Source organism: Papaver somniferum, chromosome 10 (assembly GCF_003573695.1).
Source record: "Papaver somniferum cultivar HN1 chromosome 10, ASM357369v1, whole genome shotgun sequence".
In the NCBI taxonomy this organism is placed as follows: Eukaryota; Viridiplantae; Streptophyta; class Magnoliopsida; order Ranunculales; family Papaveraceae; genus Papaver; species Papaver somniferum.
Genome location: NC_039367.1, coordinates 148,796,466 through 148,814,590, shown reverse-complemented (window position 1 = coordinate 148,814,590; position 18,125 = coordinate 148,796,466). Strand labels below are relative to the sequence as shown.

The 18,125-nt window shown below is 40.5% G+C and overlaps 1 protein-coding gene and 1 long non-coding RNA gene across 2 annotated transcripts; both read right to left on the bottom strand.

The window, feature by feature from the left end:
* Window positions 1-10,380: 10,380 nt before the first annotated feature.
* On the bottom strand, window positions 10,381-14,616 carry LOC113319670. Its single transcript, XR_003345743.1, has 2 exons — window positions 14,283-14,616; window positions 10,381-11,794 (listed from the first exon to the last, which is right to left on the bottom strand). It is a non-coding gene; the product is annotated as an uncharacterized LOC113319670 (long non-coding RNA).
* Window positions 14,617-15,541: 925 nt separating this feature from the next.
* On the bottom strand, window positions 15,542-17,062 carry LOC113317447. Its single transcript, XM_026565564.1, has 2 exons — window positions 16,568-17,062; window positions 15,542-16,078 (listed from the first exon to the last, which is right to left on the bottom strand). The coding sequence occupies exons 1-2, from the start codon at window positions 16,981-16,983 to the stop codon at window positions 15,928-15,930; spliced, it is 567 nt and encodes a 188-aa protein (XP_026421349.1). The 5' UTR covers window positions 16,984-17,062; the 3' UTR covers window positions 15,542-15,927.
* Between the last annotated feature and the right edge of the window lie 1,063 nt (window positions 17,063-18,125).

Sequence of the window (18,125 nt, the reverse complement as noted above, 5' to 3'; positions counted from 1 at the left end):
CATTGGAAGCAGTCCTCAAAAGCACAGGAAAAGTGGGCCGAATAGCCAAATGGAACACCCATCTGGACCAATTCAACATCATTCATGAAATTCAACATTCTCAGAAGTCCCAAGTTCTGGCAGATTTCTTAGCAGACCTCCCTCTAGACAACGACGAAGAGATCAAGGGAATACCAGAAGCCGAGGAAGCAATCAAGGATCCAATGGATATCCTCGAACCTACGAGTCATAGACAATGGGAAGTCTTCGTCGACGGATCTAAAAATAAGGAAGGGGCAGGAATAGGCATTGTCATCATCACCCCAACTGGAGAAAGGATCATACAGGCACTTAGATTGGAATTCAAAGAGCATACCAATAACATTGTTGAATACGAAGCTGTCATACATGCCCTACGTATAATAATAGAGATGGGGGTAACCGATGTAAGGCTGACAAGTGATTCGCAGCTGGTCATACGGCAAATCGTGCTCGAATATAATGTGTACGATGACACCCTTTCAGCTTACATGGCATTGGTCCAAACATTGGCTTCACAAATCCCGAACATTAAGTTCCGGCACTTATGCAGAAGGGACCTCAGTCATGCGGATGCCCTAGCATACATATCATCCATGTTGAGGGATAAAAATGCCGAAGGTATTAAAATAGCAAGGGTATACGAGCCTTCGATTGCATCTCAATTCTCCTTCGCTACCAATCAAGATACGATGGAAGAATATATTGAAGACCAAGTAGGAGAAGACATCCATAACGACTTTGATGAAGAAATCTTGTCACAAGCAAATCAAGACGAAGATTTCAGCAATGAAGATGACTGGAGGGTGACAATACATGCATTCCTCGACAAAGGAAGCCTACCTGCGGATCGGAAGCAAGCTAGAAAGACGCTCTCCAAAGTGGGAAGATACGATCTTCGGGACGGGGTCCTGTATAGAAAATCTTTCCTCGGACCATTACTACGCTGCTTATCCCGAAAAGAAGGGCGTCGAATTCTAACGGATATCCATTATGGTGACGCAGGGAATCATAGCGGTATGAGATCACTAGCTGACAAGGCAAAAACGCAAGGATATTACTGGCCGACCATGATACAAGATGCTGCGAAGATGTCCCGACGATGCGAAGAATGTCAGCGCTTCGCGAAAAAAATCCACGCGCCGGCAACATTGTTAAACTCTGTCGATAGCCCGTGGCCATTTGCAAAATGGGGAGTAGACATCGTCGGGCCTTTCATCGAAGGATCCAGGAAGAGACGATTTTTGATAGTAGCCACGGACTACTTCAGTAAATGGGTGGAGGCTAAGGCCTTGGCCAGGATTAGAGACGCGGATGTGTTCACTTTCATATTCCAGAACATCATTTGCAGATTTGGTATACCTGCTGAAATTGTGTCTGATAACGGCAAGCAATTACAGGGAAAAAATATAGACATGCTCTTCGACACCTTTAAAATAAGAAAGAACAAGTCCACCCCCTTATACCCTCAAAGCAACGGACAAGCGGAAGCTACCAACAAGACCCTCGCCCTTATACTCAAAAAACAATTAGACGAGCATAAGGGAAGATGGTGCGAACAACTGCACAATGTCTTGTGGGCATACAGGACAACACGAAGGTCCGCTACCGGGGAATCCCCGTTTCTTCTTACTTATGGAGCTGAAGCAGTCATACCTACAGAAATCCTCATGCCAACCACGAAGACTGAAGCCTGGGAGAAAAACCTAACAACAGATATGATGTTAGAAAGGTTGGACGACTTGGAGGGAAGAAGGGAAGTAGCATTGCAAAAGATGGAAAATTATCAACGAAGACTAGCAAGGGAGTACAACAAAAAGGTAAAGCTACGAAATTTTGTAGAGGGACAGTATGTGTTGAGAACAATCCCACGATATCAGCAAGAAAAGAAATGGGGAAAGTTAGCACCTACATGGGGAGGACCGTTTATGATCCACGACATTGCGGGTAATGGTTCTTACTACCTTCGTAATCTAAAAGGTGAGGTCCTCCGGCATCCTTGGAATGCTAAATGTCTCAAACCATACTTCCCATAGAAGCAACGCAGATTTGAATCTGCTGGGAATATACCAGAAGAAGAAAGGAGCCTCCCCGCCCAACATGTTTCTATCTCTGGAAGAGGAATTGCAGACCTCAACTTATCAATTAAACAAGCTTTCAAATTATCAAGTCTGTGGAATCTACCTACAATATTGGGGAAAGTAGTTAATCTACAATCTCTCAGGGCTCCCCCATCAGTATCCATAAGTGTAGGACCAGGGGGAAGGCACCCAGCAGAAAGAGATACCCAACCAATCTTAAGGAAACGGGTCGACGGAATGGGTGCGTACATATTTTACGCCCCATATCCTAGAACGTTGCCCCGGCCCCCACCGTCTGGGAATCCTCTGGCCCAGGATTTGCCAGCGGGGTGACAGGTCTCAAGACGATCACGAAGGTACCTTCCTTTCGTATCGCACTCAAAAACACTTAACTTTTGTTTTGATTTTTCACAAACTTAAAATACAAAAACATTGTAGGTATATCAAGAAGAGGATTCATTTCATAAAGGGTGATTACAAGAAGTGAACGGCCAAAGCCAAGGATACACAATCAAAAAACATTCCTTTTACATCGTTACAAAAATCACAATTAGGCCGCGGACCCTACAGAACGCTGCCATCTCTACCTAGGTGGCGGTCCCGTCGACAGGATTTTTCCGAAGACTTGATGGGACGCTCCCACCAGAAGAGGGGCCCGAGGAGCTGGGCAATGCAGCAGGAACGGGACGACGAGGGTAGTTCTTCACGAGACCATGTTCATTCCGTAGGCCAAGCTCTATCCTCTCCAGCATCTTGTTCGTCTCCTCAGCCAATTGACAACGAGCCTTATGTTTAATAACTGTTGTCCGCTGTTGGGCTTGGGATAATAACGAGGATAGCCGATTCACTTCTCTGGAAGCAGCACCAACGGCCTCCTCGCGGGTGGCTGCTAAAGTCTTGAAGTGATTGGTTTGTTCCTCTTGCTGTGCTAAGGAAGATTGAGCCTTTTCAAGTTCTTCATTTGTGACGCGAAGGCGTTCCTCGAGCCCTGAAAAAGACAACACCACGGAGTTAGCGTAGAAAACAAACAAGATCACACTCGATGAATTGGGATTATACCTTCGACACAAGCCGAAGCCTCTTCATATTCATTAACAACCGCATCTCGCGCTTCATCAAGATGATCATATTCCGCGGATAATTTCTTATAGTCTAGTTGAAGGTTGGTGAGAGTAAATTGACAGGCATCTAATTCTACCTGCTTCATCGAGTCCACATGACGAAGGTGGTCGACCTCTTTATTTATCTCTGAGACCCCTTTGCTGAGTCTATACATGCACACTTCAAGATTCCTCTCAGACTCAGCAAGACGGGCTACATCGGCACGAGACGCGGAAAGAGCATTGCTGAGAGCATAGACTTCAGCACGAGCATCATCTCGTTCCCTGGCAAGACCAAGCATATTATCTTGGACCCCTGAAAGAGGAATGGACCGCGCCGTCTGTAATTCTTCTTCCAATAGCTGAATCCTAGATTCCAACAAGGAAGTACGCTCGCGGGCTTCCCGCAGATTATCACTGGTCCACAACAGTGTGCCATTAAATAAAGCACGATCATGGTTGTACAGATTTTGCATGTCGACCATCTGAACATGCCGCGCGCGCCATACTTCAGCCCGAGCATCCCATTTCCTAGCCTCACTCTTAATCTTCTCAACCAAATCTCTAATACGAGATCTTTGCCGAGCTCTTTCGTTTCGAAGCCATACCAGCTCGGGGATGCCACCCACTGGACATAGGGTTGGGAGACTCAGACAGAACAACTAAGAGATAAAAGAATGACGACATACGGCGAGGGAAAAGAACCAAACCTGTGAAAGTGGAAACTTGGCTACGAGTTTGCTCTAACTCAGCGCGCACTGCAATAAGTTCTGAACGAAGATCGGCCTCTGCTTCACCCAGTTTTTCTTTCTCCTTAAGGCTTTTCTTCAGCTCTTCTATTTCCACCTCCGCCGCAGATAATTCCTTTTCCCGATGACGAAGCTTAGCCTCGAGCTTCAGAGATTTTGCTTTAAAGAACCGATATAGCACGTGGTTGCAATGCTCGCTCCTCATCATCTACACATCAAAATGACAAAACATTATTCAACCGAAGCGTCCTATTCTCATGAACAAGCATGTACGAAAATTTACCTCCAGCACACGCTGTTGCGGGAAGCCATATTGATACCCGTCGGCAATAGCCATCATATCGGCAACAGAAGTAGGAGGTTCCGGCACGAGGGTAGCTTCGGGAACGGTCAACCTTTTTCCCCAGGCTTCAGACACCTGCGCCTCCGAAGACATCTCCATCATGCGACGGGTATACGCGGTTGATTCCTTTTCCCCAACAACCACAGGAGCAGGATGAGAGACGAACAGAAGATTCTTCTCCTTAAACCAACTCATGATGGCATCCTCACCCTCAGACATCGGCGACTGGGGAAGACTATCGGCGGGCGCGTCAACAACAGATTTTCCTTTGACCGACTCGACCCCCTCAGCATGAACGTTGGCATGTTCTCCCGCGCCTACATGCGCAGCAGGCTCCTCCGCACCAACACCTTCTACAGCAGCATCACCATTACCATCACCACCAAGAACATCCCAATCGTCATTAGGGGAAAGTAAAGAGAAGTCCTCGGGAAAATCGAGGGCTTCGTCAAAGAACTCCCCCGTGGAATACATCCGATCGAAAGAAAATTCTTGAGAAGTGGGGAGGGTATCCATGACATCACCAGCAGGGAAGGAAACATCCTCGATGACAACATCATCCGCCACTACACCCTTGTTCCTTCCTTCATCACCGACGAGACCAGCGAAAACCTCTTCTTCGGCATTGATAGGGGAGGTACCAGTACGTTCCTCCCCATCTGTAATCTCGTCCTCAGCAAACTCTTCGTTCACAGGACTAGTAACTTCTTCTTGGGCCTCAACCTCGCCCACCACCATAGTAGAAGACTGCTTCGGCCTAATCTTTTTCTTCTTCAATACCTAAAACCGACACCACAAAGGAATTATTCTTCCCGTCCGATGGAAGTTATAAAAACGAAACACAACTAGAATCTGCGTACCTGAGCAGCTGAGATATTCTTCGATGGGAGTATAGCACCGGAACCATCCTCCTCGTCTCCCTCTACGACATCCAGGGCATAAGGAAAATTCATGCCCGCAAAGTTCAGACGCCAGGGGCAGAAATCTCCATAGCGAGCGGGAGGAGATTCGCGCGGCTTACTATTCTCGGTTGGCCGCCATCCGCGGGAACCGGGAATCCAACCGTAAGCCCACGGACCTACTATCTCAATGACAGTGGCGTGCCACTCGTAGTCATGATCGCGCTTGATCCTTTCTCGCGCGGGGAAGAGTTTCCGACGATTGGAGGCCTCCGTGCCAGGAACATACTTCAGCTTGGCATCACTGACCTCATTTAACAGACGAATCTCGCCTCGAGGAGCAGGAAGATTCCGAAGGCTGACACTCCACGGCTTGCGATTCCTGCTATTGACGTAATCACCGAAGGAGTTATTGAAATTTTCAGGAGTGTACCATTCCTTCTCCAAGGGATTGGGGACGTAGCAGGTCATCGACGTTTCCCCCTTACTCCGCAGATAGCATTCCTTCAGGGCACGGAGATAATTCCCCGATAATTGGGATACGGAACGGCTATGAGTATTTGTGGAAGAACCCTCACGACTAGCGAGCACGTCGTAGTAGAAGGAATCACCCGATTTGTACAACGGCAGCATCAGACCAGCCTCGAAGGCTCCAACCGTCGTTAACAAGTGAAATTCATCGAATTTGTACTTAGAGATCAGCTCATACGTAATATCATCCTCGGGGGCATAAAAACGAACCTCGAAGGCTTGGAGCTCATGCTTCTCCTTGAATATTTCAAGATCGATATACTTAAAGGTTACTTTTTTCCTGCTAACAGAAACACTGCGTATCAAGGGAACAGCCTCTTCCTCCTCGGCGGGGCCGGATGAACTAACAAACGCTTCAGACGCTTTTCTCTTCACGGGGGGATTCTTTGAAGATCCAGCCGCAGGAGCTACGCCCTTTGTATTCTTCCCTTTAAAAGTTGGAGAAGACCGTAGATGAGGCTCGGGCACTAACGAACGTAAAGGAGGAACGTCAAAAGCAACAGCGCGGGGAGGAGCCTGCGTACTCCGAGTCTCTTCACGAGGACGCACCATTGAGTGATTCAAGACTCTCCGTGAGCCGGACGGAATTATCGAAGGAATCTCTTCCCGAGAAGACGAGGCTCTCGCTCCGGAAGAAACTCGACTCCGACGAACATCATCTTGAGACTCTCGACGCTGAGGAGATCTCGACAACCTAGAATCAGGAGTCTCATAAGTAGGCCGCGGACGGTCAGACATGGCTGCAGAAAGAATAAAATCAAGAACAGGTTACACACAATAACCAAAAATCAAAAAACACATTCATAGCAATACAACCCCGATAACATAGCAACCCTAAAATTAGGATACAATCTCAATACTCCACCCTCGAAGTAATGGCTGCCTTAATTTAAGATGAAGAACAGGGGCAAACTAGTATGCAAGCATCAGAAAAAGTTCTTCATCACAAACAAGGAACAACAATAGCAGAAAATTCACAAATCAACACGGCATAAAACAGTGAAATCAAGAAAAGAAAAACTCACCGGCAAAAACAGCAAGTAGAAGAAACGAACAGGGGAAGATCCCAGGTGCAATAAAGACTGACAGAATTTAAGATCACAGGTGCAATGAAGACTGACAAAGAATTTAAGGTCACAGGTTTAATGAAGGCAGGCAGGAAACTTAAAGGAAGAATGAACTGAGAGAGTGTTTAGGAAGAATGAAATTAAATTTCCTCTCTATCCTTAAAATACCCGAAAGAAAAGAGGAAATTAAGGGAGAAATAGGAAAATGTGCCCGTTACATAAGCAGTTAATGCACGAATAAAAGACGTGCCCAAGTATCTAGGAGAAGTTATTAGGAGTGAGAAGAATGTGCGACGATAGTTTTTCTTCAAGGCACCCATTAGTCAGTTAAGCCTGAAGAAAAGGGGCAAATTGTGTACACATATATCTCACTATCAGACACGTGTATACAGAAAGGTACGTGGAAAGCATGCAAGCCAAGATCTTTTGAATGGTTCTAAACATCTATTCATCTTTCATCTGAACTGTTGACATACTTTTACATCATATTTCGACCTCGAACCCAAATTTGACCAAACTGAGCAGGGGGGGAGAGGGTTCATTGTGTTAACAAGCACCATTTTGAATTCAACTCCAGGGACAAGGAGTCCTGTTTAGCCAGAGTTCCGAACTCCTTCAGTTCTCAAAGGAAACAATTCTGCGAGTCTCTGTCATACCATAACCTTGAATAATTGTCTCCTCTAGTAAATTCCTTGCCCATTCTTCCACTATATCTTTCCCAAGTGGTGCCGCGGCTAGAGCCGAGAACCTTAAGAGAATACAAATCATTTTTTTTAGCTCCGCTTGGTCAAAGCAATCACAATTGCAGGATAAACAAATGAATGAGTAAAAGTTTCTCAGTGGTCTAAAAACCATATGAGGTCCATATCAAAATCAGATTTCCCCATTGAAACAATGTATATGCTCTCCGGAGTTGCACGTAGGAAATAATCAAATATGAAACATTGGAAGGAATCACAGCAACACATTATGCAGTCCCCCTCTGACGTAACCATTTAGGATGCAGCAATAAGATTTTAACACCACGTTTTACTTGTACTAGTACTACCAAAGTGAAGCCGGAATAAGTATCAGACCCGGGAAATTCAACTACCTTATAAGGAATTTAGTGCAAGAATTGCAACACCATCACCAAGAACCTTAAGGAATCAAATGCAGCACTGTAAGATACAAATAAAATCCCACAAAGGTAACAAAACAACGCTGCACTTTTTTTTTTTTTTTTTTTTTTGACATTATCTATATCATTACTCCACACATAAATAAACAGTAATTAGATGGTGCTAATTGTTATTACATATACACAATGAATGCTTTAATCTGAATATATCAAGAATTTCATTTATCGATTGCTCTTCAAAGTGAAGAACCCCAAAGAACCTCAGCTAAAATTGTTGCAGCATCAGAATCACAATCACAAGCTTCTCTAACTCTTTGCAAAATCTCCAATTTAAATGCCCTCTTCTCCCTTTGTCTCAACCCTTCTCCAACATCTAATTGTATCCAAAATCTAGACACACAGCTCACAAATGGATGTTCCTCTAAATACTCCCTGTCTCTTCTATCCCTACTGGTCTTCACCTTCTCATCGTCTCCGAAATCCCCCATATCAATCAGACACCCACCCAATTGTGATCGTTGCAATTCCACCAATTTCTTCACCAACCCTTCTTCCAACATTGCATCCACAGCTTCTTTTCTCCCGAAATACCCGATTTCAAGAACACAATCCAATGCTGTAACTCTAATTGAAGGTTCATTCTCAAGACCCAATAGTTTGATAATCTTAGGGATTTGACCATTAGTTTCAATTTCATCAACTAATGGACTCTTAATAGATCTGATTAAACTACACAGAACTTGAATGGAACAGGTTGAAGTTGAAGAACCCATTGAAATCAAAGCAGGAATTATTGGCCCCATTAGAACTTCACCAACAAAAACATCTTTGTTGAATTCAACTAAACCACCAACAGCAAAAGCTGCTGCCTCTTTCAATTTCAAAGAATTTTTCGGATTACACACAAGAGTTTCAAGAACATTGAACACCTTAAATTTAAGTACTAAATCTTGTAAATCTCTATTAAATCCCTGTAAAACCCTGTTTTCAAACTGGGTTAGAAGTTTGACCTTTTCATCATCTTCATTAGTATCTCCGTCTGAGTTTTGCACAAATTTGACAAGATTTTCAACGCTTTCGCGATCAATCCAGGCTTGGATTTCTGTTTCGATTGATTCAGCAAGCTTTGAGATCTCGTGATTAGTGATTCGACGACGAATGAATGATCTGATACCAATACCATGAGTATGTGAATTTGGGAGATGATTATTGTGTATGATTTGTTTGAGTTTGGTTAAGTGATTAGAGAGATTTTGGAGATTTGGGTCTTTGAATAGAATAGTATCCCCTTCGGTTTCGAGTTCTAATAGAGCTTTGATGGAATTTGAGTTGAGATTTTGTGTGGGTTTGTTTTTGAGATCTTGAGAAATTTGTTTCAGAGCTTCTAAGACTTTTAGGACTTGTTGTTGGTTGTCTTCTCTTTGAGTTTCTTCTTCCATTGCAGGAGAGTGGTACTCCAACTGCCACAACTTTTAGGAAGTTGTTGTCTGTTGGTTTTCTACTCCTTCAATGTTTCTGCTTTCAACCAATACAATCAGAGTAGTTAAGTGTTAAAGGCGTGAATTGTTTGGCCTTGGAGACCCACTGTTACCGACTTACCGTTGAACATACTTGCACCAATATTACTGTGACACTAATTTTGATAATTCTAATTTTTTATGAAAATAAATAAATTAAGATTTATATTTTTTACTATCATCATCACAACCGACCATTGAAAAATATAATCGTATTTAATTAATTCGTGTAATTCGAATTTTGGACAAACGTTTTTATTTATCTAAGTGTTTTTCATTAATAAGATTATTAAATTAAGGTTGCAGTTGCTGGACCAAAAATCAAAATTCTTTGAGCACAAAACTCTTAACTTTTAATCCTGTTATTCAAATATAGGTTTTTCAGTGGGATTAGGATTTGGGTGCTCAGTTTTTTTTTTTTTTTTTTTTTTTTTTTTTTTCTTTTTTTTTTTTGAAAAGTAGGAAAAACATTTAACCGATTCAGAACTTCATATGAAATGATCTTGAGAAGAATTCCAAATTTGGTTTGTGAAGTTATCTATGAATTGGTCGGTAGCGTTGTCCTAGATCAAAAATGCTCAAGCTCCAACTTCATGATTTTAGTTGTTAGTTTTACAGTCTCAATCAAAAAGAAATGTTATTCGAAAAAAAAATTATTCTTAATTTGTTCTTTTTCATCTGTTAATCTATTATTAATCTTCTTTGAAAAGGAATCCGAAGTATTGTTATTTGAATATTCCATTTGGTTAGTTGCAAATTTGCATAAGCAATTTATTTGGTCAAAATCAAATTATTATTCTCAATATAATATTTGGGCTTGAAAACAACTCTTCACCAATGTTTGTCTAATGGCTGGCAGTGGCACCTTCAGTATGTTAACGTTAAGATTTCAATACGTCTCTGCGTTGTGGCCACGTAAAACTAAACGTGTGTATAACTATAATCAACAAAACAGTTCAAAGAATCCGAATCTCAGCCTGAAGTTATGCAGACAGAAAATCGATCACTTTAACCGGACGGCCAAGTCATCTAGATCAAAAAATGGTCCATGCCAAATGACTTACAAATACTGAAAACTACTAGTCATTCCAACTTAAAGGCAACGAACAAGGTTTGAAGAAATGGACCTTTTGGTGGGTCTCAAACACAAAAACATGTGTAACAGTCACTCCAATCTCTTTTTATCATTTCATTCTGCAGCTGATGATACAACCTTTAGTTTGTGAGTTGGCAACAACACTTCTTAGGTTCTGAAATCGAGAAGATGAAAGGTAATTGGTGCAGTTGTAGAGGAACACCAACATCCAAAGCGATAATAGCAAGTTTTTCATGGAGAAGTACTTGAATTGGGCAGAAGCGCTGATAACAGCTTCAGCTTTTATGTTATTGTTGGGTCTCTTCTGTTGTTGCATCAGTTTTGAACCTAATCAAGATGATGGTGATGTTTGCACTTGCGACGGTGTTTCCCCCGTTTAATCCAAAATCTTCTCAGGTTCATGCTTTTTTATGCTGCAAATTGTAAACAGGTGTTTCAATTTCTTATGCATTCATTAAATTTATTCTTTTTTGTTCTAGCTGCTACTACCATGCAGCTCTGTTATTAGCATCCACCAAAAATCCACTTCCTTCCAGTTTTGTTTTCCCTAATGATTAGCTCTACAGACCCATTTATGTAATCTTGGTGAGCACATATCCTGCCTGAACCTTACCTATAAGCTCTCTTCTTAGGATCTTTCCTGAACCGGATTTCAGAACACTACTGAAAAATGTTACCTGATGCAATCTTTTGAATGGTGCTACTTGTGCTTCAATCAATTTCTGAACATCTACTTCATTCAGTAAGCTGTTGGAAGAACACACAATATATGCTATTGGGACCACACCAGCCGCCGAATCAAGATACGAAATAGCGACTGCATCTAATACTTCAGGATGAGAAACCAGCAACAGTTCAATCTCGAATAGTGCTATCTGAATTCCTTTATATTTGATGAATTCTTTATCCGGTCGACATCAAAAAGTTGTCCTTGTTTGTCAAAATTCCTGTGCCAACCCAACTTTGATTATCTATAGTCAACTTGGATTCCAATTGTTGAGATACCCTTGCATCACATTTTCACCTTGAACCCAAATTTCACCAAACTGAGCAGTGGAAGAATGTCAGAAAACACAATTTTGGGGCTCTCAACTACTGAGAGAGGGACTCCTGTTAAGCTAGAGTCTGAACTCCCTCGTACCGATTCTCGAAGAAAACAATTCCCCAAATCTCTGTTATCCCATAACCTTGAATGATTTTAGCTTCTGGTAAATTCCTTGCACATTCTTCCATAGTATCCTTCCCAAGTGGTGCCACACCAGAGAGGAGAACCCTAAGAGATGACAAATCATAATTCGTCAAAACATTCTGCTAAGCCTAAGCAAGCATAATTGTAGGATAAACAAATAACTGAGCAACTCTTAAGTTTCACACTGATCTCAAAACCATATGCAAATCAGATTGCCCCATTGAAACCAATGTATTTTCTGTCCGAAGTTGTACATACGATATAATTGAATAGGAAACATTGGACGGAAAAAGAGAAACACACTACGCACTCCTCATATCGATATAATCGAATACGAAACATTTGAGATGCAGCAATAAAGTTTCATTGAGTTAGCACCGCACCCTTACTTGTACTAGTAGTACCAGATTTATATATAGTAACAAAGCAGTATCAGTTTGCTTAACAGGAGCAACAGTGAATCCCGAAGAAATATCAGAAGCAGATAATTCAACTAACTTAGAAAATTCTTTAAATTGTAAACCAGAAAAAGACCAATTTGAAGAACTAAAAATTACAAATGGTAAACCAAATCCTTCATGTTTTTCATACAATTGATCAACAGTAACAATCAATGTTGGCTCAGATTCCTAAATCTGCTCTGAAATTTCAGTTGTTGTGTTTAAAAGATTAAACGTAGACTACGTAGTTGTTATAACACTAATAGCAACAATCCCTAAGAAGCATAATAAAATGAACGAAAAGCTTTGTATACTTCGGGAGATCTCGAATCCGAGAGACAGAGAGAGAGGGACCCATTTGCCCCGCAGTAGAATCGTTGTACAATTAATTGAGAAAAATTTGGTGGGGGCATTACAACAGCATCACCTTTGTTACCCAACTTAGAGAACCCATTAGGAACCTTAACAACCAGTTTCTCTGAGACACATTTGATATAATGATTGATTGGAGTTCTTTGAAGGTTAATGTTTCACCAGAATAAAAATCAATGATGGCAAATCTTATCAGGATAAGAGTCTGGGTTTCTGAACAAGGATGACAAATGGGACTAAAATATTTAGGTCTTTAGGTAGATAAACAGGAGGTATTAATGATCTGTAAATTCCATCATTCCCATGCCCACATTTCTACATTGAAGGTGCAAAAAAATGAAAGAAACAGCGAGTGATGTTTATCAGTTACTACAACCAGATGTGTTTTTCTCTGTTCCGAGATTATAGTAGAACAGCAAGAACAATTCTATATTGTAACACACAGTTTCAGGTTAAGAGTCTAAATTGTAATATTAGAGATCTCAAGATATACATGAAAAGACATTGAAACTTCTCATACATCTGGACTCTTACTTGTACGAAACAGTCTAAACTCTAAACTAAGGCTTTTCTTGTGGAAACCATTGAGTGAAGGTGTACCTTCACTCCAGTAACTTCATCATTTCAACCTCGTACCTAAACTAAGATTTTATTGATGAAAGCATTGAATGAAGGTTACCATTGATTCCAGTTATTTAACCATGTCAACCTCTGTCAGAGAAAATGGTAACAACCCAATGTAACACTGAATACAATGTTTCAGCTCAACAACATCGATGGTAAATTAATGTGAGCTCCAACGAGATTCTATCCATCCCACTACCCATCCAATATTAAGTTAAATACCATTCTCAGTTATTTCCTGAAACAGCACGTCTAGAAGCAGGACCTGTAAGTTCCTGCATAGAAGGACCTCTCTAATCATAGTAGTGTAAGTGGCCTAGTGCTACATTCCACCACAATAAAAATTAAAATATGTTGCTCTGCACTAAGTTATCCTAATTGCTCAACTGTGAAACTCTGGTAGGAAATACACATCCTATCCGCTAACAAGAAAATGTACTGAGTAGAATATCTCAATCATGTCCATTAATCAATTAGCCCAAACAGAACAACTTCCACAATCAGAACCACACAAACACAAAAAAGAAAAAACTACACTAAACAAACAAAAAGAGAGTGTCGGTCTTTTTATTTAACCTCAATGCCTAAACTAAGGTTTTTCTTGATGAATGCACTGAATGAAGATTTACCATTGATTCCAGTCACTTCATCACGTTAACTTCACTCCATCCAACTACCCATGGACTGAAATCCAATGGTTTCATCTCAGTAACATCAATGGTAAAAGTAATGCGAGCTCCAGCGAAATCCATCCCCCCTACTACCCACCCAATACTAAGTTGCACGCCATTCTCAGTCATTCCCTGAAACAGACTAAAGGCAGGACCCTAAAAGTTCCTGTATACAAAGATCTCTAGTCATAGTAGTTTAAGTGACCTAGTGCTACAACTCACACCACAACAAATTCCATCAGTTTCCAATTGAAACTCTGACCGTAAAGAAGGATTTCCGTATTTCGTCCTGTGCTAAAGCATCAAATCAGCTAACAAGGAAATGTACTGAGTAGTATATCTCAAATCTCAATTCTATTCAATAATCAACTGGCCCAATCAGAACAAATGGTTTTCCACAATCACAACCACACAAATACAAAAAGAAAAAACCAAATCAAACATAACGAAGTAGTATACAGTTACCTGTAGTAGAATTTCTGTGCTTTCCTGGAGATATTGTTGTGTTTGTAGAAAAGTTGAGGAAATGTAATCTTTCCAGTCCCCCATCCATTCACCACCATATGGGGGACTTGGGAAGACAACACTAACTAAACCCGTTTAAGAATCTCATTTCTGTGGTAAAAGATTAAGAAACCATCGATTTATCTTCGAATCTTCTTGATTCCAATTTCAAGAGAGTAGCGCATTTTAGTTTAATTTAGAGGAGGTGAGGTCCGGAGGAGGAGAAAATGAAATTAGGGATTTGAGAGAGAGAGAGAGAGAGAGGAAATTATGGATAAAATGGATGTTGTGCTGGTAAAAGATGGGTGGCTCAAACCATCAATCGACAAGATGGATGCCCTTATCATAATGGTTCAAACCCTTTTTTTTTTTTTTTTTTAAGCAAACGAGTACAAATTTAGCCATCACATTCCGTAGAACTATATTAAGGATAACACAGGACATGAAAAGTAAATTACTACAACAAAGAGGAAAATAAAATAAAAGAAAATGCAGAAATGTATCGAGACAAGAGTTGTTGCATCCAGATGTGTCGAGACAAGAGTTGTTGCATCCAGGAAGTAAAGTAGACATCCTCAATCGGTCCAGTTCTAATGAAGGAAACTTCAAATTCGCTAATACATTATCAGCGCCACTTTGACCATGATTATAGTAAACCACTACTCGAGCCTCTTTCAAGACATGAGTATGTTGACGTTTAATTCTCATATATGAGCCACGCGTGACATATAAAGGTGCATCACTCCTCCAAAGAGAAAGATGTCTAACAAAGGTGAACCAAGACATGTTCCCTCCAAACAGAAGATTCGTAGTAGACTGATTGGAAAAAAAGAACATGATGAAAAACTCCTCAGAAACCTGCCAAGAAGAAGATCTGAACCACTGGAACATCCAAACACACCACTCATGATCATGAGCCAGATTCACCTTAAACTTGTGTCAACCATATGAACTGACATCCCAAGCCCCCGAAGGTGATAACTGGCTTAAAGGTATGACAGCGAAATATATCCAGCGTAAGAGTAAATTGAAAACCAGCAAATCATCCCAAGAACTCAAGGAACTAAACTGGATCGAAGGAAAGACTTTAAAAACAACCAGCCCAAATAAAAGTTGCATGACCGGATTCATCTTAAACTTGTACCAACCATATGAACTGACATCCCAAGCCCCAGAAGGTGATAACTGGCTTAAAGGTATGACAGTGAAATATGTCCAGCATAAGGGTAAACTGAAAACCAACAACTCATCCCAAGAACTCAAGGAACTAGACTGATTTGAAGGAAAGGTTACAGAAACAACAAGCCCAAATAAGTGAAACATAAGCCACTGAAATTCCAAACGAGGCCACATATACGCTTCAAATCTAACCAAACAATCCTCATTTGTATGCCAAGAAGAAACCTCCACTCTTCCTTCAATTCTTACATCAGAAGGTAAAGAACCACAAAGACATATAGCTAAACAGAAAGAACTACCCTCAATGTCGTAACGAACTCCTAAACACCTTCTTTTATTAGAAGATAACCAAACAGCCTCATCCTCCAAATTAAACAATCGACTCCCATCATTTTCCATAAGGCTAAGAGAAGTTAAACCATTTCACTCACGAGAGAACCAATAGAGGTCTAATTCTATCTGACGAGAAGTTAAAGCTGTGATAGCTTATAGAAAACTCTACCATTATAATAAGGAACGAGATCATCTTTTTGATTCTGACCCATGCCTTCATAGTCCCCATCATACAGCTCCTCCATCTTATCGACTCCACAAGAATGCAGGAAAATACCAACTCTTAGAAACATTATTAACCAGAGAGGATGACCATCCATAATAATAACAGTATAAATACTCATTACTCTTAGAAAATGCCAATTGATTGGTACTTCCTCTTCAAATAATCAATCACGCGCAACTGAACTGGTCTCAAAATGGTAATGATAGAAAACACAACCTCATAGAACAAGAGCATACATGATATCACGAGAGATTGACATAAAATGACAAGAGAAATTAACTCATGAGCAAACCAGAAAAAGACAAGTGCAAGTAAAGAACATTGCAGGATGAAAAAGAGATAATAATCCAAAAGTATCTGTCTTTGGGTAGAGGACAAGACCACAACAAAGTTCATGTGAAGAAAACAACAAACAAAATTGTCTGCTTCATAAGATAAAACTTCAGAAATCCTGAGAGAATTAGGGTGGGACCATGAAGGACTGTACTACAAAGGACTAATAAAGTACCTTGTTTGAAGAGTTCCATCAATTTCGTCGGACAAATTGAGATTCAGATCATTAGAGACTCCATCCCCATCCACATAAACACCCCCAATCGGAATAACACTATGAAACTTGCCGGAAAAAGTAAACCTTGTTTGACTCTCAATCTCCAGAGAACTGTTGAAAACCCTACTCATAAAAGAGGGAACTTTGCAGATAATGGAAGCTTGACAGTGAGTAAAGCCATCTAAAGCTATCGATTCACTAGTTTGAACACTGTTATGAACACCATCATCCAAGTTGAGACCCTTGAAGGTATTACAAAGAAAATCAACCTCAATCAAGGAGATTGGAGACTGTCCTTGGGAAATAGTAGCAAAATCGAGATTATCAAATAGACAACATAACAAATCGACTTCCATGATAGAAAAAACAAACATAAAGAGATTAGAAGAACACTTGTTTAGAAGACTAGAAGAAAAAAGCTAGAGAAGAAACAAGAAAACACAGCTCAGTTGATTAAACCTATCAACAAAAACAGAGAGATTCCAGCACACTAGTTTAGGACTTCCAAAAAAGGGAGGTTTAAAAGGAGATACCAACTACAAAGCAGATAGAAGAAAAACAAGCACAGGAAACAAAGAAATTGAAGAAGGCAAAAAAACAGAATAACTAGGGGATGATAAACCAAACGAGGAAAAAGAAACGATAGAATTTAACAAAGAAGAAAGAGAAATAGAGAGAATCAATAATAATTAGAGAGAACTTAGGAGGATTTGGAGGAAGAAACAAGCGGATTTGGTTACGGATCTAAAAGTGACCAAAGTTGGGTTTGGCTCATGAAATAATTTTAATTAGAGTTTGGGTCACATGACCGCAATAGACCGTTTTGACAGTTATCTAATTATTTATTTCAATATATTTAATATTGTTAGCTGCCGTTAACACGTGTTATCCCACCTCACTCACCTCCAGCTCTACATATGAACATAAAAGCATCAAATCCATGTTGAACAGAGAAATTATTCTCCGCTGTTTAGATTTCTGAATTTATACAGCTCTTCTTTTTACACGAATTGCAAACCAAATCAATTATCTATCTCCTCAATCATCCATTCTTCTAGCTCATTCCCTGCAGATATCATTAGAAGCATAACCCAACAATCTAAAAATTTCAAAACTCAAAATCAATATCAATCTTTACCATTTACTTTCGACTATCAATGGCAGCACCAGAATCTTACTCAATTGGTATCTCGACAATACGTAACTCACGTCTTTTCCAAATCTGAATTCAATTTGAAAATGCGGGGGTCTAACAACCACACCCAACAATTCGTTTGGAAATCTGAGAGGACTTACTCCAATACACTTTTTAGAAAATCAACTGGACAGTCATACTCAATCTAGAATCAAGTATATCAAAGAGTTTAATATCTCTAACTCTTAATTCAATCCGCAATCAGCAAATAGAAATCCGCGAGCTCGATTGAATAAAAGAGGAAGTACTTGAACGGTACCAAAGACCAATGTTCAAGTGTCAATCAATGTAAATCAACAAACCAAGGTTGGATATTCTAAT

Coding starts and splice junctions, on each gene's coding strand:
- LOC113317447 (XM_026565564.1), bottom strand. CDS start 16,983: ATGTTTGTTTTTTCTATCATGGAAGTCGATTTGTTATGTTGTCTATTT. Junction 16,079..16,567: donor GATGGAACTCTTCAAACAAG/GTACTTTATTAG, acceptor GGAGTCGATAAG/ATGGAGGAGCTGTATGATGG.